Source organism: Balaenoptera ricei, chromosome 11, assembly GCF_028023285.1.
Source record: "Balaenoptera ricei isolate mBalRic1 chromosome 11, mBalRic1.hap2, whole genome shotgun sequence".
Lineage (NCBI taxonomy): Eukaryota > Metazoa > Chordata > Mammalia > Artiodactyla > Balaenopteridae > Balaenoptera > Balaenoptera ricei.
Genome location: NC_082649.1, coordinates 717,791 through 737,787, shown reverse-complemented (window position 1 = coordinate 737,787; position 19,997 = coordinate 717,791). Strand labels below are relative to the sequence as shown.

The following is a 19,997-nucleotide window of genomic DNA, read 5'->3' as shown; positions in this document are numbered from 1 at the left end:
GAAGACTCAGATTGGGTTTTGAAGGCTTTGCTGAACGTCACCTGTTAGATCCTCCCGGGGATGCTGTTAATTGATGTGCCAGACTCTCGGCACAGACAGCCTCCTGGCCCCTGTAAATAAAGGGTCATGGCTCGGGTAGGAGAGGAGCCCGCACGGGACACCCCGCTGTCCTCGGAAACCATTCTTCCCCGTTAGCCCATGGAGGTCAGGGGAGGTGGGTCGTTCCCGAATGTGATGTCAGGTTTCTTCTCAGTGTTTTATTTGTCACTAACTTGTTTCTCCTCTAATTAGCTGCTAATTGAGAAGACTGAGTAAGGAAATACTCAGTACTGCAGAAGCTGGGGAGAGAAGCCCAGGTGTGTCCCTGCGTGTTTAGAGGTCATAGCTTGTCACCATTAATTAAAATTTATTCTTGAACAGAACTTTTAACCCCAAGACAACAGACAGCTTAGGGTTTATGAGTTATTTTAAGACAATAAGTCCAGCTTTTGAAGTTGATTTAATTGGATTTAACTTGTTATATTTATATATTTCATGAGGGCCGAGTTTTGAATAATATTTGGCAGAAATTTTTCAACTGAAATCTATTTCAGTTATCTATCTGGGTTTGGAATTTTTACAGAGAAAGAAGAATTTAAATATTTTAAGAACTATTTTAAAACTAAGAAAAATGCCCATCTATACTGTATTTTCTAAAGAAATATCTTCTCATGAATTCGAGTTTAGACTTAGAAGTCACTGCTTGCTGTCACCAAATCTCTTTGTGTAATAAAGTGGGCTTGAGTTTCAGTTGCCCTGTTTGGATCCTACAGAAAAAAGGGTCACACTGCCACCTCGTGGCCGTATTTCAGACCAGAAAGGAATGAAGAAATATTCACGCTGAGGCCTCTGCTGGCTCCCACCTGTTTTCTGTGTGACTGAGAACTAAGTAGAAACACTCTGTGAACAAAATGTAACCGTAAAGATACGCTCTCACTGGGCATTATAGGAACATTGCAAGTTGTCTTTGTCTCCTTGGTTGTATTTTTATAAAGTCCTAACTTCTTAAAATGTAGGTTTATTGTTTGTTAATTGCATGAAAATAAATCTGAATATATTTCGTTTAGAACTGAATATTCAAGACTAGTATTGACGAATGCTTTACTAATTGACAAAATTTTAGGTTTTCTTAAGTGATGACTTTAAGCTGTGCTAGCTTTCCTCTTGTCCTCATGATGGCTGTGCAGCAGAAGCTGACTGGGTCAGCCTTGGCCTTGCTGTTTCAGGTACCTGTCTGACCTCCACGCGCCAGGCGACCCTGCGTGGCAGTGCATCGGAGCCCAGCACCGGTGGATCCTCCAGCTCATGCACAGCTGCCGGGAGGGCTGCGTGCGGGACCTCAAAGGCAAGGCCCTTTCTCCCTGCGTGCGCCCTCCCCCTCGTCACTCGACACACTCTGGGGACGCCCTTGACTGAGGGATGAGTTGCTCTCTTTGTAGCTGTACCTGCCCCCACCCCGGTTAGCACCTCCCTGGACGAGTCAGAGAGCCGGGGCGGGGAGAAAGCCCCCTCAGCCTGCCTGTCTCGTGGTTGGCGGGCAGTGTTGACAGAGGGTTGGCTTGCGGAGCAGTTACCTCTTGTGGAAGCGACATGATGTTGTAGAAGTGACACTAGGCTCGGTCAACAGGAACAGCACGCTCACTATTCCATCAAGTGCGTGTTGAGCCCTGCTGCGCACCCGGCACCGTGCCAAGTCCAGGTGCACGGGCGCAGTCCCGGCCCTCATGGAGCTCAACTAAGCAAGTACCAGGTTGTGACTGGTAGATGGCGGGTTTGGGGACGTGTCTCAGACAGGGCTCTGTGTTAGCAGAGAACCTAGAGGATGAGGGATGCCTGCCGGGCCGCCTCCGGCACAGGCCCTGAGGAGAGTGGAGGAAGAGTCAGAGCTGGTTCACAGCCATCACAGTGGCAGGACTTGAGGCCGGGTGGGGAGGCCCCGGGCCTGGATGGACTTCGTCCAGGGCTTTGAAGCCTGGGAAAGACCCGATGAGACGGGGACAGTGGAGCCGGTTAGGAGACTGCTGTGGTGATTCAGGCATCTCGCCGGCACGGAGGCCGTGGGTGTGGAGGAGGAGGGGATTCGAGCTCTGTCCGGAACCTGGGATCGACAGGACTTGGTGACCGAAGGAGGGGCTCGGTGATTCCCAGAGGTCTGACCTTGGCAGCTGGCTGGGATGGTGCGCCGTGGGGTTGGGGCGAGGAGGAGAAGGCGGTCTTCCCTTTTCTTTGGACCGGCTGGTGTGCGGCGCCTGACGTACAAGTGGAAGCGTCCAGTAGGTAACTGAATTTAAAGAGCGTAGGACAGAGTCCTAGGGAGTGCTCTTTACAGGGCTGGTGGAGGAGAAACCTGCAGAGGAGGTGAGGGAGGGTGGCCAGGGAGCCGGGAGGGAAAGGAGGGTCAGCAAGGGTTTTAAGGTGAAGAGTCCGATAAAGGGGTGTCCTTTAGATTTTGTGCTGAGGCTGTTGATGACCTTGGCAAATGCAGTTTCAGTGGCCTGAGACACCAAATAGATTATATAAATAAGGCGCAGCGATGCTTACAAGGTTTCCGGACGAGAAAGTGAAGTAACATGAGAGCAGTCCTGGCACAGAAGGAGGTGCCACAGAGAGGCCATGATTATTTATTTATAGTTTAGTTTTGTCGTGAATTAGGTGGCTTGGAGTTGAGTATTTTCCAGCTGTGAGTCTGTTCTTTTCTATTCTTGATGTTTAGGAAAACCCACGTATCTCTTCACTGATGCCGTATCTAAATTTCTAGTATGTCATTAATTATTTTATAGTTTTAGCAAGTGAAGATGACATCAAGCAACATACACAGTCTGAGGTCGCTGGTGGGTATTGAGAGGGCCTCGGGTTCTCGTGTACCGAGTCCGCTCTGTTGGGCAGGACTCTGGACGTGGCTGCCCGTCACAACCCCCTGGGTGTTCCCAGACCGTCGCTTCCCAGCCTCCTCCCCGTTCCTGGCCCTCACAGCAGACCCCCTAGCAGTGGAGTGCGCGCAGCAGCACTTCTGAAAGCTCCCAGGAGACCGCGGTGCGGCCGCGGGTGGTAATCCGCGTGGCGGATGTGCTCTCGGGACCGAAGAGCCGTGATGAGCAAGACCCACGTGGTCTCTGGCCTCTTGGAGCTTGTAGTCTAGTGAGAGAGACCTATGTCTTCAAACAAATCACATGTTGTTTATTACGTAAGTGTACCTGTGAGAGGTATTGCGAAGTGGGGAGTGCAGAACTCTGCCTCAGTCTCGTTAGCGGGAGGCCCAAGGAAGTTTCCTAGAGGAGGTGTTGGTGCCCCTGAACCTAAATGAGGGGTGTGAGTTCTCCAGGGAAAGAGCCACGGGGAAGTAGTCCAGAGACCCAGTAGGTGCTCAATAAGTGCCACCCTTCCCCTCTCCAGTGAAGAGGCTGGTATATACAGTGATACAAACAGGATCACGGTCTGACAAACGTTTTCCCTACTCAGGCTTATAAGAAACAATCCAACTGTATGCTTTAGTTATGAAAATATTTGAATTTCTGGAAAGCATGTATCATTTATGAAGACAGCATATAGACCGTTTGAAATTGGAGAAGTGCCAGGAAAATTCATATACCTTATTGTCGCACCCATACCTGAAAGATCTGGTAACCAATATTCCATCACTAAAGGTCTGAATCTTTCTTGAAGATAGAGACACACCCTTACCTAATGGATTCCTGCCCTGTCATCTTGGTGTTATGTATTGCTATATGTATTTATCCAAAACTGCTGAAAATCAGCATTTCTTGAAAAAAAAAAAAGACACTAGCTTCTGCGTAACTGGAGACCTGCCTTTTTATTCACTCTGACCAAGCCTGTTGTAGAAGTTGCCACTCGCTTATGAAGTACTTGGAGGAATGTGCATTACATGGATCCTTTTGTTAGTGATGAGGTTTACCTAAAGTTATTTTCATAAGTTGGTCTTTAAAATTAGGAAGTGAAACATAACAGTTTACGACTCTTTGAACTTACTACACAGATTTCGGTGACAATACAATGTAAATTTCCTAAATTCATTAGATGTTTACAGGTTAGGATTTAATTGTCCTTGACATTCAGAGGAACATCCTGAGCCTGCCCATCTGTTGTCAGCAAACACGACTAATATGAACAATATAGACAGTCCTAACAGATAAGTGCCTTTTAATTGGAAAGTTGGTGTGTTCTTTTGAGCTCACCATCAGAAGGAGTTCTTATTATTTTATTTTGGAGAATTCCAAACATACTTAAGAGCACCAGGGGTGATACCACAACCTCCCGTGTACCCGCTCAGCTTCGACAGTTATCCCCTCACAGCCAGTCTCGTTTTATCTACATCGCCTCCCTCACCCTGAATTATTTTTGAAGCAGGTCACATCATTTCATCCGTAATTATTTCAGTATGTAATTTTCAAAGGTAAAGATGCTTTGTGAAATCTGTAACTAAAATACTATTATCATTACCTGAAATGTGGTTTCTTAATATCAAGTATTCAGTTAACTGTCAAATTCAAAAGCAGTTTAATACCTCCAGTATCTTTTTAAGTACACGGATACTGTGTGTACTTAATGTGGCTTTTTAATTGATAGCCAGTGCAAAGGCAGATGATACGAGAAGTGACACAGATGGAGACAGAACTTGTGTTTCCTAGAAGAATTAGCCGTTAGTGACATAGCGTCCACTTTGGCCACTTGGCACCTGGATGCCTTCCTGGTTGTCGTCATCAGAGTGTGTATACGTCACTGGGCACGTGAGCTCTTTACTGTGTACCTGCCTACCCATATACAGGTAATGTAATTATATAGCATAGGCATGTGCATGTGTGGGTGTGTTTATGGAAGATATTGGCCTTAATTATAAGTTTGCTGGGAATAAGTACAAATTTTCTTTCATGTAATCTACACCCAGTTGTTCCCGATAGACTCCTAATTGATATTTATGAGCGTCCCAGTTAGGTGTAATAGAAATGAAGTCAGTATGAGGGCAAGTCTCCTAAATATCATTTGGACTTTCTGTTGGCCATCCTCTCGTAATCACAACATTTTGGGTCTGGAAGAAACCTGGGAAGTTGTCTGGTTTGGTACATGACTTGAATCTGTTTTGCACCTGAGGAAGCTGCCTCAGTGAAGCCAGGTGACAGACAGCCCAGCTTCTCCGTGTCCTGCACGATGGTTCCACAGACCTCTCTGTGTTCTGTGGTTGAAGCTAATATTTCATCAAGCGCGTTTCTGAACATGGTGAACCGATGGCAGGATGATGGCAGTGCCTTTTTGTGAAGCTGCATTGCTTTCATTCAGGTCTTCTCCAGAACCTATTTTCAAAATGAAAGCTTGTTGCACTCTAAGTCTAAGAATGAATTGTAAGTTCTTCAATTTGTAACACCCTGTACTTGGACTTTTAACACCAGAGAAGAGAAATGCTTGTAACTGATTGATTAACCCAGTCTGGTGAAGTGAAATACAATTTTAAAAAGATAGACTGTAAATATTTCAGACAGGAAAAGACTTCTTTGTGCCTTTGTAAGTAAAGCTGGTTTTTATGCATGAGTTTAAGAAACCTAATTAACATACACTTTTTTTTTTTTTAAGTCTTTACATGGGGCTTTGGGTTAAAATGTTAATTGTATTTAGTCTGTGGTCTTCAAGAAAAGTTCATGAGCCAAGATGGTGATAGATTTTCAGAGACAGCAGTCCTACATAAAAAAGCCACATTTGTCCAGGTTACATTCTTCTGTATACGAAGCACTGGTCAGTAGAGGTAGGTCACAGGGTTGATATTTTTATAAACACTGCATTAGAGCCTTCTCTGGATTCCAATTTTTATAATAATAACGCATACGAACCTGGTAGATGGTGCCCCTAGATGATGCACACCAGGACACAGACAGGAGATGACCATCACGCCTCGACACACCCTGCCAGGTATCCGGGAATTCCTCACTTTTCCATGGCCTGCCCCTGTAGCCCAAAGGTGATCTTTCGGTTTTTCTAAGAGGAGACAAATATGAGGGGAAAAAACAGGAATAAAGATCAACATTAAAAAAAAATTCATCTTGAAAGCATAAACACCTGTGGAAGGGTCTGTTTTCTTCCAGCCTGAGCTAGTCAGCTGTACAGCTTATCTTCCAAAACTTTTACCGCCTCATAAGAAGTGTCATTCGTCTCTTAAAATTTCTGTGAAATAGGGCCAAAATTAGACTAAACCTTCAGGTTTCCTGTCAGGAAAAGCCTTTGGTTTAACCCCCTACGGACATTCTCAAACAGGATTTTTAAAGGTAGCCTTCAAAGGTGTGTTTTTTCCTTTGTTCTGAAAATGAGTTTAACTCTAAGCTCATTTAAAATATATGCTGACTATATGTGGTAACTCCAGGGAGAAGCATCTAGAGCAGTTATCTCTACTTTCTGCTGTCTGCACCACTAGGACTTCCCAGAGGACATATTAGAACAGAGGCAAATGGCGCATTTAGAATAGAAGCCATAGATTCTTTCCAACAGTCACACAACAGAAGGAAATACATTTATATGTGGCTCAGGTTCTCTTTGAAAACTTAAGAGATGATACGTCACACTTGAAAGGTTTATTCTGAACCATCACAGTACGGATCTATTATAGAGGAAAAATATTAAGAATAGAGGCTAATTAGCTACTCTTTTAATTATTTCAACCAGAGCAGATTATTAGATTAACTACTTGCTGAAATATTTGTTTATCCAGTGGTCCTACAATATAAAAAGTCTATATTTTCAATTCAAGCTCATCAAATACATGCATAAATTACATTTTAAATTTTTGTACAGTTTCCTGAATTTAGTATAACTAAACTATATTTTTTCTTGATATTTAAAAAATACAGATGTGACCTTTATGTAGATAATTGGTGGGGTTAATAAATATAATTCTAGTATTTCCACAATTTGGCATCAGGTAGCTCCTGGGCACCAGATTAGGTTGCACGCCTCCATTAGGAAATTGGCGGCAGATTCATCAGATCTTCTACGTAACTACAAAAATGTTTCTATGTTTGAAAAGACAGTAAATGTTTATACATATATTTAATATCTAATAAAATTTATAATTTTTTATTTTAAAGTTGTTATCGTGAGGTTGTACATTAGGAAGTTTCTTTTATTAAAGTTTATTTTTTGGACATTTAAAAAGTACTTTCTCTCCTGAATGTTGGTTATACCAACATGAACCCAGAATGATAGACGTTGATTTAAAAAGAAGAAAAGGCACAGCTCCTGCAAGTACAGGTAGGCGACACTGGTTTGGTCTCCACCTTCCCGTCCCTGTGACTGAGTCCTCCCGATGTGAATCGTGCTTTACCTGCTCACTGTTGCTTCAGTTGGCGTTAGAAGAGGCAGTGCTTCTAAATACTTGTAGTGGGATTTAATTCACTTACTTTGAGATTCGTAAGCCATAAAGGATATACAGAAGAAGGTAGATTCAGGAGAGAGGAATAGAAGAAAAGTACCAGTTTATGACTGTAATAGCAAAAATCTTCTCTCCAGCAAAGTGGTGGTCTGGTTTTCCTTTCCCTTTTGTCCTTTTTCTCAGAAAGGGAAGAAACCTAGGTGATACTCAGTGTGCCATGAATTAGATTCACAGTGCACCCTGTTAGAAATTGTCGCTGTTGTTTGTAAACGGTATAAGTTTACATAAGCAGTTTTAATTACCTGACAGCTTAGCAGGATTTTACGTGATTGTAAATTTGTTTTTTAATCTAATTTGAAAAGACAAATTTAGCTTCCAAATTAAAATGAAGACTAGCAATTAATACTAGTAATTTAAACAGTTTTTTAAAAGTCAGTAAACTAGCACTTGAGCATTTGATTTCCTGTTCGAATAGCACAGCGTTCATTCGCAGGTCCTGTCAGTGCTTCCCCAGCTGTTGGGTGCGGTCGGAGGAGTGAGACTTGCCTCGTTTTGTGCTCGGTTCTGGTCACCTGGTGGCAGCGTCTGTCTGTGTCAGGTCAGACAGGGCAGCAGGGCTTCTGTCAGGAGGACCTCTCCGCGTGACGTCCCAGCGCTGGCTCTTTTCTGCTTGGCTCACTGTCTGTCTTGGGGGGAGACACACCCTCCAGCCTTAAGAGAAAACAGCTTTGACAGTAAATGCCCCGCACACCTTGAATTGCTAGCATTGCCTGGTAATTTTAGAATATTCAGGGGTACAGATATTTTATGTCTCCTGTTGTCATTTTTGTAATAATTCTATTGCTTATACAGTCTAAGTAGGTGTTCTCTACTTAAATCTGTGTATAACTGCAGAAAAGGGTCATACTTAAATAAAAGCATAAATAATTTGGTTTTGGTTATTCGCCTAACCAGCTTGTTACGATGTATGGTTCTTGCTTATATAGCCGATGTTAGTTGAGAAGTGCTTCTTCAAGGTTCACGCCTGTAGTCTTGCTTTTAAAATATGTCTCTTCCTTTCAGCTTTTGTTCCGAACGATGTTGGAATACAGTTCAGAACTTGGCCCGCAGCCCTAAGAAGTGGAGTGAGGTTATACGGCCTGTTAAATACGCCTTCCTTGGTTTAATTTGGATTAAACGATCCCCTTTACATTGAGGAAGTGCCCTGTAGGAACTTGAAATGTATGTATAGAAGCATCAGATCAAAAAGAACATTCTTATCTGTGGACACAGTCTCATTCCTGGAGGTTGGTAGCTGCCTTGCTGCACCCACCCCATCCCAGGCACCGACCCTTGTGTGTGCTGTGCTTGACAGGAGTCCAGCCGGCCTGTGTCTGCGGAGGCTCCTGGCCCGAGCGCGGTCAACAAGCGGCAGGGCGTGGTCGGGCTGCTGCTCAGGACAGGGGCCTGCTGTGCACAGGAAAGTGTGTTTGGAGGTGTTTCGGGCTGAGGAAGTGGGCCGCCTGGAGAGTTGGCTGTAGACCAGGGCTCCCCGCACCACGTGGGCTGGGGGAAAGCTGGCCGGGGGGCCAGGGGCCGAGTACACATGGCAAATGTATCACCTAGCCCACATCTGCAGGCCTCTCCCCCACCGCAGAAAAGCCTCTCCTGCCCTTTGTGTCTCAGGGGGTCTGGTAAACACATACTGACCACTGCATTTAAAGAAGGGAGAGCGCACCCAGCTAGCTGGAGTTGAAAGGATTTGGCTGATGTGTGATATGGAATCCTTGGTATAATAAGCATTTCTTACAGATCTTCCTAAAGCCATTATCAGTTTTTTGTCGGACCCAGAGTTTTAAGGTAAACCCTTAAGTTTTTGAGCTTTGCAGAAAATCTTGCCATATCTCTTAAGTTCGCATAAAGCTGAAGACTTTTTATCTGGTAAAAATCTCACAGTTGGAAAAAAAATAGCAAATCTTTCAACTCGTTGATAGCAAATTGTGAAAGATAAATAGTTTTTCTTTTAGAAAAGTGATATACTTTAAACTTGATTTCTGTACTGCCATTTTTACTCTTTTGGTGAAGCGGCTAGGATTGTTAGTGTTCTGAAGAAAATTACTTCTGCAACTTCTGAAAACAAATTTTCTGTTTTTCTCTTATTAAAAGTAAATTTCTGTTTTGTTTATATAGTATTCCAAAGGTGATTTTTCTAATTTTATATTTATTTGTAATCTGTTAAATTTCTCCTGCATACTCACAATTAGAAAAATAGTTCCTTTTGAGAATGCTGGTAGCATGTTTTAGAAGCTTTATTTAACCAGAGAAACAGAATGTTGACTCGAGTGTGTCAACGAAAATAAATGATCTGTAATGGGAAAAGAATTTTATTTGATAGAAAAGAGTTTTATTTGAGCCAAACTGAGGACTGTAGCCCAGAAGACAGCCTCTCAGATAACTCTGAGGAACTGTTCCAGAGAAGCATGGTTTTCAGCACAGTTTTATATCTTGTCAGAACAAAGAACATCACACATGTCAGGGATACAGACCAGCATGTACACAGCGAGTCAGTGTGGCCTTGGCACCTGGGAAGGGAATCTCACCATTCGAGGAGGACCAGCATTGGCGGCCCAGGGAGACAGGCATTTCATCTTTATTTTTAGCGTGGACGTTCTTTACTTCTGGTCACTGTGCCCTTTTCTGTAATATTTAAAGCAGACGTACAATGTATGTTTGATTGAACAGCCACAAACAGGCTGTTCTAGTTAGTATAAAATTCAAGTGAACTCGTGTATAAGCCAGAATGTCTTCCCCACACCTCAACATGTGAACGTTTCTTCTATCAAGTGTCAGTAATTCAGAAGCTTAGTCATTTTTAAAAAATTTTAAGTGTTTAAAAGAGTTTTTCTTCCAAGATGCTTCTTCCAAGCATCTGTAGATAAGATATATGTTTTCTTTGATGTATTGGTAAAAACTCAAATACTAGTTCATGGAATTTAGAAAATACAAGCTATACCCTAGAATTATTTAGTTCTCGAATTTTTTTAGTATCCTTTTTTTTTTTTTTTTTTTTCCCCTACAAACACCATATAGAATTTTAGGACTGGAAATACTGTACTGATGGAAGTGTTGCTGTGTGAAGTTTTGTCAGGAGAGCAATCTTTCCCCATAGTTATTCCTCAGATAACTTGGACAGATTGCAGCCAAGTAATCTTGATCTTATCAGCACACTGCCATTTGAGGGTATTTATTGGTTACTCTGCTTGGTGCCTCTAAAATAGCCAAGCTGTAAGGTCCACAATAACAAGTATGAAATCCTAGTGCCGTTTTCCCTGTTACTGTTTTTGTCGCCTTTAGTATTTTCTTGGTGAAATTTCCTTTTACGACTTAACGCTCACATTTGCTGTCTGTGTAGAGGCCGACCGTTCACACATTGACAGAACCCTGCTAATCATTGTCCTCAGCTGTCCTAAACTCTTCCAGGGGGCAGAGTAAGCGTACTTCCCATTTTGTTCTCAGTGGTGGTTCAGAGTTTCAAGTTCAGATCTTGTATCATAGAATCAGAATTTTAGAGCTAAAAAAGACACTAAGGGGCTTCCCTCGTGGCGCAGTGGTTGAGGGTCTGCCTGCTGGTGCAGGGGACACGGGTTCGGGCCCTGGTCTGGGAGGATCTCACATGCCGCGGAGCGGCTGGGCCCGTGAGCCACAGCTGCTGAGCCTGCGCGTCTGGAGCCTGTGCCCCGCAGCGGGGGGGGCCGCGATAGTGGGAGGCCCGCGCACCGCGATGAAGAGTGGCCCCCGCACCACGATGAAGAGTGGCCCCCGCACCACGATGAGGAGTGGCCCCCGCTTGCCGCAACTGGAGAAAGCCCTCGCACGAAGCGAAGACCCAACACAGCTAAAAATAAATAAATAAATAAATAAAGTAGCTATTAATTTAAAAAAAAAAAAAAGACACTAAGGCTTGTGTACTTCAAGCCCTGATTTTTACATGTGAAGAAGCACATGCCGCCTGTGACTCCTTCTGCCACAGAGCCGGGGGATCCTTGGGATAGGGAGCAGTTGTCAGCGTGAGCACAAATGAAGGAAAGCTGGGCTGTGATCCTATTTGATAAAAACGTTCGTCTGGGATAAAATGGTAGTAGGAACAGTTCATTTCTAGAGAAAATCTACTCTCAAGAAAACACATGACCTCTCATAACTCAGTAATGCAGTTTTAAGTTTGAAAAAGACAAAGTCAAACACAATTTTACAAAAACTTTAGGCTCTGTCACCTGCAGAACGTCTTAGTGCAAACTAAGCTTCTAATGAAAACCGAAGTCCTGTGTATGTATGTATTGAACACCGTCCTTAGGTGGATATCGGGGCAGATAATTTAGTGTTTTCAGGGAAAATATACTAAGTAACATAATTTTCAGTTGTGTATGGTCTGCACATAAATGAGAGCATGATATTATGAAACTTCCTAGTTACCCTAATTTATAACCGTATATTTTATATAGCATATTTCTGTTAAACATATCAAGAGACACTGCTATCGTATTGTGAGGTAAAACAGTCAAGAGAAAATAAACAGATTTCTTATATTTTAAAACCGTTTGCTGATTTTATGTTACAGAAACTTTTTTTCATCTTTTTCTTTCTTTTATAATAATGTTTGTTTATCATCAGAAGCACTTCATTATTTGTAATAATTTTTGTGGGGTATAAATATCGTCATGTAATTTAAGTTTAAAAGAAGTATCAGAATCCTCAAGTTTTATTCTTTTTTTGACACTTGATAGTAAATAATTTCTGACAACTGAGATTTTAAATGTTTTCATTAATTTTCTCCTCAAAGGACAATGCTCCTAATTCCCCATAAGATTACTCATTGCAAGACTTTTTCTGACCAGAGAAAGGAGCAGGCCGTTAGAGGAGAGCGAGTTCCGGGCTCAGGCCCGGGCTGCCACTGCGGGGCTGGTCCCCGGGCTATGCAGGGCACCACCTGCCGGACCCTCGGCCCAGCACGTCCACGGCCGCGTCTGTCCCCAGGGTCTGGGGGCCGGCCTCGCCCTGCTGCTGTGCTGTCCTTGCTGCTGTTCGACAGGCACTTCCAAATAAGACTTTAGTTCTTGGTAAGCTTTCTTTTCCTGGTATCGTAGAAGATGATGATGCGGTTTCTAATAGAAGGAACGCACATTCTTAATAGTTTCTGTCATTAAAGGGAAAAATAAATCAGTCTTTTAACAGTTTCAAAATTCAAGGTTTATGTAAATTAAACTATACAGGGCTTAATATCATGCATTTAAATTAATGCTGTAAACACACCAGTTACGGGGAAAAACTTTTTCTGAGGATCTACTTAATGATCATTGTATTTTTTTGTAGGAATGGTATACAGTGTGTATTTAGGAAACTAGGAGGTGTTTTCCTTCTTAATCAAAAACTTATAGTCCTGAAACCTTCAAGGGTAGTAACTTAAAACGTTTTGAATTAAAGCATTCTCTTCTTGCACCTTTCAGTATACATGTTTACATGAATTACACATTTTATATAAATATTTAATGTGGTGCCAAGTTTAGGCTTTTTTACATTTCCTTTTTTTTTATAAATTTATTTATTTGTTTTTGGCTGCGTTGGGTCTTTGTTGCTGCGCACGGGCTTTCTCTAGTTGTGGCGAGCGGGGGCTACTCTTCATTGCGGTGCGTGGGCTTCTCTTTGTTGTGGAGCGCTGGCTCTAGGTGCATGGGCTTCAGTAGTTGTGGCACGTGGGCTCAGTAGCTGTGGCCACAGGCTTAGTTGCTCCGTGGCATGTGGGATCCTCCCAGACCAGGGCTGGAACTCGTGTCCCCTGCATTGGCAGGCGGATTCCCAACCACTGCGCCACCAGGGAAGTCCCTACATTTCCTTTTAAAGTATGTCAGAAAATTGATATTTTGATACTAATTTCTTGAATTCTACAATTAATAGCAGTGGTGACTATATAAACTTCAGAGGAAAATGTCATAAATCTTCAAAGCTTCCACACAAATTCCTCTTTGAGATGGGAAAAAAATCAATTATAAAAGATATTATTTCTTCATGCTTGTGTTTTCTTATTCTGTCATTTTTCTTGCTGTTTTAAAATATTGAATTCTACCGGTCTTCTTATCCTAGATTTAATGTGTTCCAAAGTAGAAGTGCATGTAAATAAAAGATTTAACATAGTAGCTGAAACATCGTAGGTATTTAATAAAATGCCGTTCCACTGAAAATATCCGTTCAAATGACTTGGTTTCTATTTCTGTAAAACCTGCCTGGTAGAATCTGTGAGGAGGTGGGGAGATAGCTCATACCGTATCGTGTTGAGTGGCTCATGATGGGAGGAGCCATGAAAGCAGACTCTTTGCTTATATTTTATTCACTTATGTCTTGATTTTCTGCCTCCACTGCCAGGATGTAAACACCTTGAGGACAGGCCTTTACCTGTTACCCACCACCGTGTCCCAGGGGCCTGCGATTCCCAGCACATGGGAGGGCTCAGTAAAGACTTGTTTGGTGCTACTGAATAACTGACACTATCATTGGCATAAAATCATTATTTTATAAATGGGTTTCATCTTTTGCCCTTGGAAACAAATCTATAAGCTTTTCATATTCTGTTAAGTTATAAAACAAGGAAGAGCATTCTTATTGAATAATTTAGTATCAGTCACTCAGTGTATATTGAAGGAATTATATGCAGAAGATCCAGCTGTGGACAGAGACGTAATATTGATCCTTATCCTCGAGAAGTTCTGATTGGAACTGTTAATGAACAGCAGAAGGCAGGATGTTGAGTCAGTGAAACGGTGTTCATTCTCACTGCAGTCGGAGGGCAGGGAAAGTAGACAGCACTTTGAGCTGGAACAGCAGGAGGCGACTTGTGTTTAACAGGATGGGGAGGATGATGAAAAGGGTAGGAAGTGAGGCAGGAAAATGAATGATGCGTTTTCACAGTGTCCTCTGCACCGTAAACACCCTGTAAATGTTTATTGAATTCAGCTTGTTTTGGAGGTCTTTGAATGCTCAGCCGCAGAGCTCAGAGTGCCGGTTATAGCACCTCTGCCGGCTGACAAGGCGAACTCTACCCATAACGCCAGCCTCTCACTAACGGGATTAGCAACACGGGGTTCCTTTCCTGGTGACTCTGGAGAACCATCTTAGAAAAAGTGTTTCCTGGTTCTTAGATAATTTGGGTTGGAATTCTGAGGGTTTTCTGGAAGACTTCTGAGAAGAGAATCAAGATAGCAGTATTTTGGTGGTATTAATCCAGGACAATAAAGAGAATGTCTTGACATTCTCTAGTGAAGTGTTAGGCTTCTAGAATATTAACAGTGTGGGGTGAAAAGGGTCCCAACTAGGTGGCTGGCAGTGGGAATAGAAATAAGGAATCCCATCCCACATTGCAAAGAAAGAAGTTGTGGTATTTGGAGATTTAAATTTTAAGGGGGACGTCAAAGATTTATGCTGTTAAGTCCACTCCACTAAACCCTGAACCTTCCTTTCCAAGTGCCAAGTTGCTTTTCAAAAAATGATTTTTCATCCTGATTTTTATGTTTATGGAACCCCCTCCCCTCCGTTTTGCTGCACATTCATTCTGAAATGATACGTAAGTTACATGTCTGTATTAAGCCAGAGTAATAGATTTAATCCTCCAAATCTGTATGGTGGGAGTGACTTTTAAAAGCTATTTAGAGAAAATATTTCTGGTTTTACTTTAGTAGATGTCTTCTTTAATAAAAAAGAATGGAATGGTTGAGCAAGAAATCTCTCAGAGAAGGGGTCCATTAAATCACTTAGTAAGCTCCGTGAGTCCATGGAAACGCTGCCTCTCTCTTCCAGGGCCACCGGGCCTTCACAGCGCCACGCTGGACCTGGACGGCGACGTGCGTGCCTCCGTGCCGGGTCATCTAGGCCAGACGGCGTCTCTGAAGAGGGGCAGCAGCTTTCAGCCTGGTCGAGATGACGGTGAGTGTCTCCCTCCCACTTTTATCTTTTAAATTTGTACTTGTGTAATAGCCAACGTTTTTCTCTTGGAAGATTCCATAATTACCTGTGTTACTGCTGCTGAGTATTACCAGCCATCATCCCGTCTACTTAAGCAACTACCCAGTAATTAAATTTAGATAATTAAAATGAATTTTACATTGTACATTAAAGAAATGTCATTTGAATTTTTAATAAATCATTGGGCACAGGTCAGTGTTACTCAACACATTTCTGTGGTTGAATTTTTAAAAATATGCCACAGAAAAAATTCTCTGAGAACGTCTTTAGGATGAAGGTTGCAACAAAAGTGGATCTCTGTAGTCAGTACAGAAAAATAGTAGACACCTTTTTAATGAATTGTAAAATTTGGTTTGAAAAGAGTTGTTTGTTTATTAATCATAAATTAGTTACTAATCATTTTTTCTGCGATAAGGCATCTCAAATTGTAACTGTGTTACATTTCTTCCTGAGGTTGACATTTATCTTTTGTTTGTTTACCTATATGAGATACAAAACATGTTGGTTATAATGCATTTGTGTACCAATTAGATTAGATGCTATTAGTCACTGGTTACTTATAACCTCAATAATAGATATAAGAAATGCAAATAAGGTAATAGAAATACCTTACTTCTTATTAAGTTCAAATACCTCTAAAGATTATTTCAAAGTATTTCATATTATTCTTCTAAGTACTGGAGTAGAGATTTTTTTTCTAAAGTTTTATTAATAGTATGAATGAATGTCCATCATAAGCACTAAAATCAAATGATACATTTGCACTAAATGAAGGGATTCCGTAACTGTCAGTGTGGCTTCTTCTTGTCCTGTGCCCATTCTCCACCCAGCAGCCCACCAAGCACTAGAGTAAACACCGGGAAGAGCAGGACTGTGTGGTTCTGTGCATTGTGGTACCGTGCAGCCCTCTAAGCAGACACAGCCAGGGCCTGACCCTGAAGTGCAGCCCACCTGAGTTTCAAAAAAATACTTCCTTTAATGAGTAGGATGACACATGATCTGTGAAAACCCTTTCCACACCCCTTCCTTGCCCTTGTGTGATTCACTGCCACCAGTTGACATGCTAACAGGCTTAAAACAGTTAGAAATTATACTTGAGGCTGACTGTAATGAATTACATCAGCTTGAACAGTTCAAATTTATCCTGCCTGGGGTTTGTCAAGCTTCTTGCATCTATTTTATCGAATTCTGGGAATTTCCATCAAATTTGCATAATTTTTGGCTATCATTTTGTCAAATATCTTTCTGCTGTGCTTCCTTTTCTGGAATCCCAACTGCATGTATGTTAAGCCAGTGGATTATCCCGTAGATCACTGAGGATCTGTTCCCCACCCCAGTTTCTCCACTCTGTGCTCCACTGTAGAGTTCATTGTTATGCCTTCAACTTCTCTGATCTTTTATCTTCAGCGTCTAAGCCAAAAATTTCATGTACTTTTTCATCTCTAGAAGTTCCATTTGGTTCTTTTAAATATCTTCCCTTTCTTTCCTCATTATTTCATGTTTTCCTTTACTTGAACATTGTCCTTATGGGTTAATTCTCTCTCTGTCATTTGTGGCTCTGTTACTCTTGACTAGTTTTCTCCCTGGTTTCTGGTTCTGATTCTCCTTCCCCTGCCTTTTAGCCTGGTTAATCGTGTTTCATTGTTTCTCAGACATTGGGAGTGTTCGGTGTTGAGTGTCTGGGTTTTGTTCTCTTCCTTTAAAGAGTGTGAGACTTTGTTTTCACCGGTTACTTGCAAATAAGTTTGATTCATCCAAGGCCTGTGGTTAGTTGCTGGAGCAGTAGCCTGCCTTCTAGGGAGACTTGAGGCCACTCCTGAATGGCCTGGGGTCACTCAGGAGGACTGCTCCCTCCCCCGGGTGATTCCTGGGAACGCTTGGCCTTACTACTCCCTGGCTGCTCTTTGCCTGGCTGTGAAGTTCACTGGACATGAGCATGACTTAGGAACACTCTTACGTGGTTTCTTGGAGCTTTTTTCCCACGTAGTTCCTCCCTCCTTTCCAGAACTCGTCCCTGTATCGTCCACTCTCCCCCACTGCCCTGAACTCCATCTTTCCAACTCAGAAAGCCCACTGAGCTTTGCTTCAGTTCCTCCTCCCTTGACCTCTCTTGTCTAGAAATGGCAGGCAGAAATCCAGAGCAGTTGTGGGCTCCCCACCTGTTCCCTTCCCCTTCCCTTAGGGATCACAGTCCTGTGCTGCCTATGAAATGCTTGTTTAGATATTCCCCCCCGACCCCCGCCCCACAGTTTTCTAGTTGTTCATGACCAGAGGTTAAATCCAGCCCTTGTTACTCCAGCATGGCTAGAAGTGAAAGCAAAGTAAGTCAGCTTTAATTTCTCCAGAGTTATTACTTGAAATTGGAACATTATGAGGGATTGCTTACAGTAAACAATAGCTGTGAATAAAGTTGAGGAAGCTCATTCTTGATCTTGTGATCAAAAGAAGCCTATGTTATGACTTTTTTTTTTTTTTTTAAAGAGCTCCTGACTTATTTATTTACTTTATTTTTTTGGCTGTGTTGGGTCTTCGTTTCTATGCGAGGGCTTTCTCTAGTTGTGGCAAGCAGGGGCCATTCTTCATCGCGGTGCATGGGCCTTTCACTCTCGCGGCCTCTCTTGTTGCGGAGCACAGGCTCCAGACGCGCAGGCTCAGTAGTTGTGGCTCACGGGCCTAGTTGCTCCGCGGCATGTGGGATCTTCCCAGACCAGGGCTCTAACCCGTGTCCCCTGCATTGGCAGGCAGATTCTCAACCACTGCGCCACCAGGGAAGCCCTACGTTATGACCTATATTGAGACAAATTAGATACTCCTGCCATATTCCCTTAGTTCTTTTCATCAGTCTTAGGAGATAACTCTTAAAGTTATTCTTTCAGTGATAGAGCATGTGGGAATTTATCAATAAGAAAAGAAAATCCAAAATCATTTTTTAGTTATAATGATCAGAATTTGGATGTAGTAGGCTTAGAAGGAACAAGGGGAAAGGGCTCTCAGTATACACATACACACGTGGGTGTAAAGAATCTGCTGGTGATAAAAAGATCAAAAACACATGACCCTCAGAATTGTTCCCTGTCACCGGGCAGGAGGCTGCAGGAGCCCGTGTGTTTTGCGAGAGCCCTGGTGCCTGAGTGCCAGCCCCTCGGTAACACGGCCCTGCAGCCAGTGTGCACCTCTGGTGGGGACACTCCATCCCAAGGGGAATTCAGACAAAATCATTTTATCAGTTTATCTGCTATAGAAAGATTCAACCAATGGAATCCAGAATCTTTTTGGAAACCTTTTGGAATTGGTTTATGTTTTTATTTATAGTTGTCCAGATACTTTTCCCCTCATAAAATCATTTCACATAGAATACTTGTTAATTTTTTTTCTTTTTTTATATACATTTATTTATTTGTTTTTGTCTGCCTTGGGTCTTCATTGCTGCACGCTGACTTTCTCTAGTTGCGGCGAGTGGGGGCTACTCTTCGTTCCGGTGCACGGGCTTCTCATTGCGGTGGCTTCCCTTGTTGCGGAGCACGGTTTCTAGGTGCATGGGCTTCAGTAGCTGTGGCTCGCGGGCTCAGCAGTTGTGGCTCACGGGCTCTAGAGCGCAAGGTCAGTAGCTGTGGCGCCACGAGCTTAGTTGCTCCGCGACGTGGGATCTTCCCAGACCAGGGCTCGAACCCGTGTCCCCTGCATTGGCAGGCAGATTTTTAACCACTGCGCCACCAGGGAAGCCCAGAATACTTACTAATTAATGGATTCAACAAGAGAGAAGCTGAGTTTACCTCCTATTTGTTTATTTTGTGGTTTTAAGTAGTGAGAAGGCGGTGTTCCCTCATTCCCTTGCGGTGGAGGCATCCAGTGCCGACTGCTCTCGGGAGCAGGTGGTGCGTGTGTGGGACGTGTGCGCACGCAGAGCACCTGGGTGTCGCAGCTTCAGACCAAGGGGGACTCGTCAGCTTGGGTCACTTTCACGTGTTCCCCGCAGACCCGGCCAAGGATCTGTGAGCTCAGGAGCCCGATGAGCTCTCCCAGCATGGGATGCAAACCGGAGGTCAGTTCAGCTGCAGGAGCATGGATCTTTTGAAACTAATTTTCAAAAAATTAGTCTTTTGAAATTAATTTTGGGGACGATCCCGTGTAAGAGGCTGCTTGCACCCTTATGAGGTGGGTCTTCTAAAGCTTCAGGTTTTAGGTCTTGTCCTGTCTCCCGCCTTGTCCTTGGCCCATGACACCGGAGCTGTGGCCACACCGGGTCTGCTACTGCCGCCGTTGGAAGGCAGCTCGTGTCGGTCCGTGTTGAGTTGGTCTGTAGGTGATAAAGGGGGGGGATTGGGAAATGGTTGGTGCTCGCAGACCTAATACATTCACCTTTATTCCCTTGAACTTATTCTTCCCACAAGAAATCTGTCAGACCTTGTTTCCCACTTTCTACAGTAACTGCGTTAAACGATGTGGAATCCAAGAGGCTTCGGTATTTTTACTTTCTGTTAAATTTATTTGTTATGTTAATTACATGATTGTGCTTGAATATGTTCCTTTATGATAACGTGATTCCTTACTGAGTTTCCACCATGTAGGGTGCAGAGTGCATTTCTGACGGGTTAGTACGAGC

At 43.0% G+C, this 19,997-nt stretch overlaps 1 protein-coding gene across 2 annotated transcripts in view; it reads left to right on the top strand.

Moving 5' to 3' along the window:
• EXOC2 (exocyst complex component 2) overlaps nt 1-19,997 on the top strand; it is a 156,064-nt gene that overhangs the window by 70,475 nt on the left and 65,592 nt on the right. For both annotated transcript variants that reach the window (XM_059937762.1, XM_059937763.1), the window contains exons 11-12: nt 1,266-1,384; nt 15,230-15,355. In XM_059937762.1, coding sequence (XP_059793745.1) covers nt 1,266-1,384; nt 15,230-15,355 — 245 coding nt within the window. The remainder of the gene's footprint in view (nt 1-1,265; nt 1,385-15,229; nt 15,356-19,997) is intronic.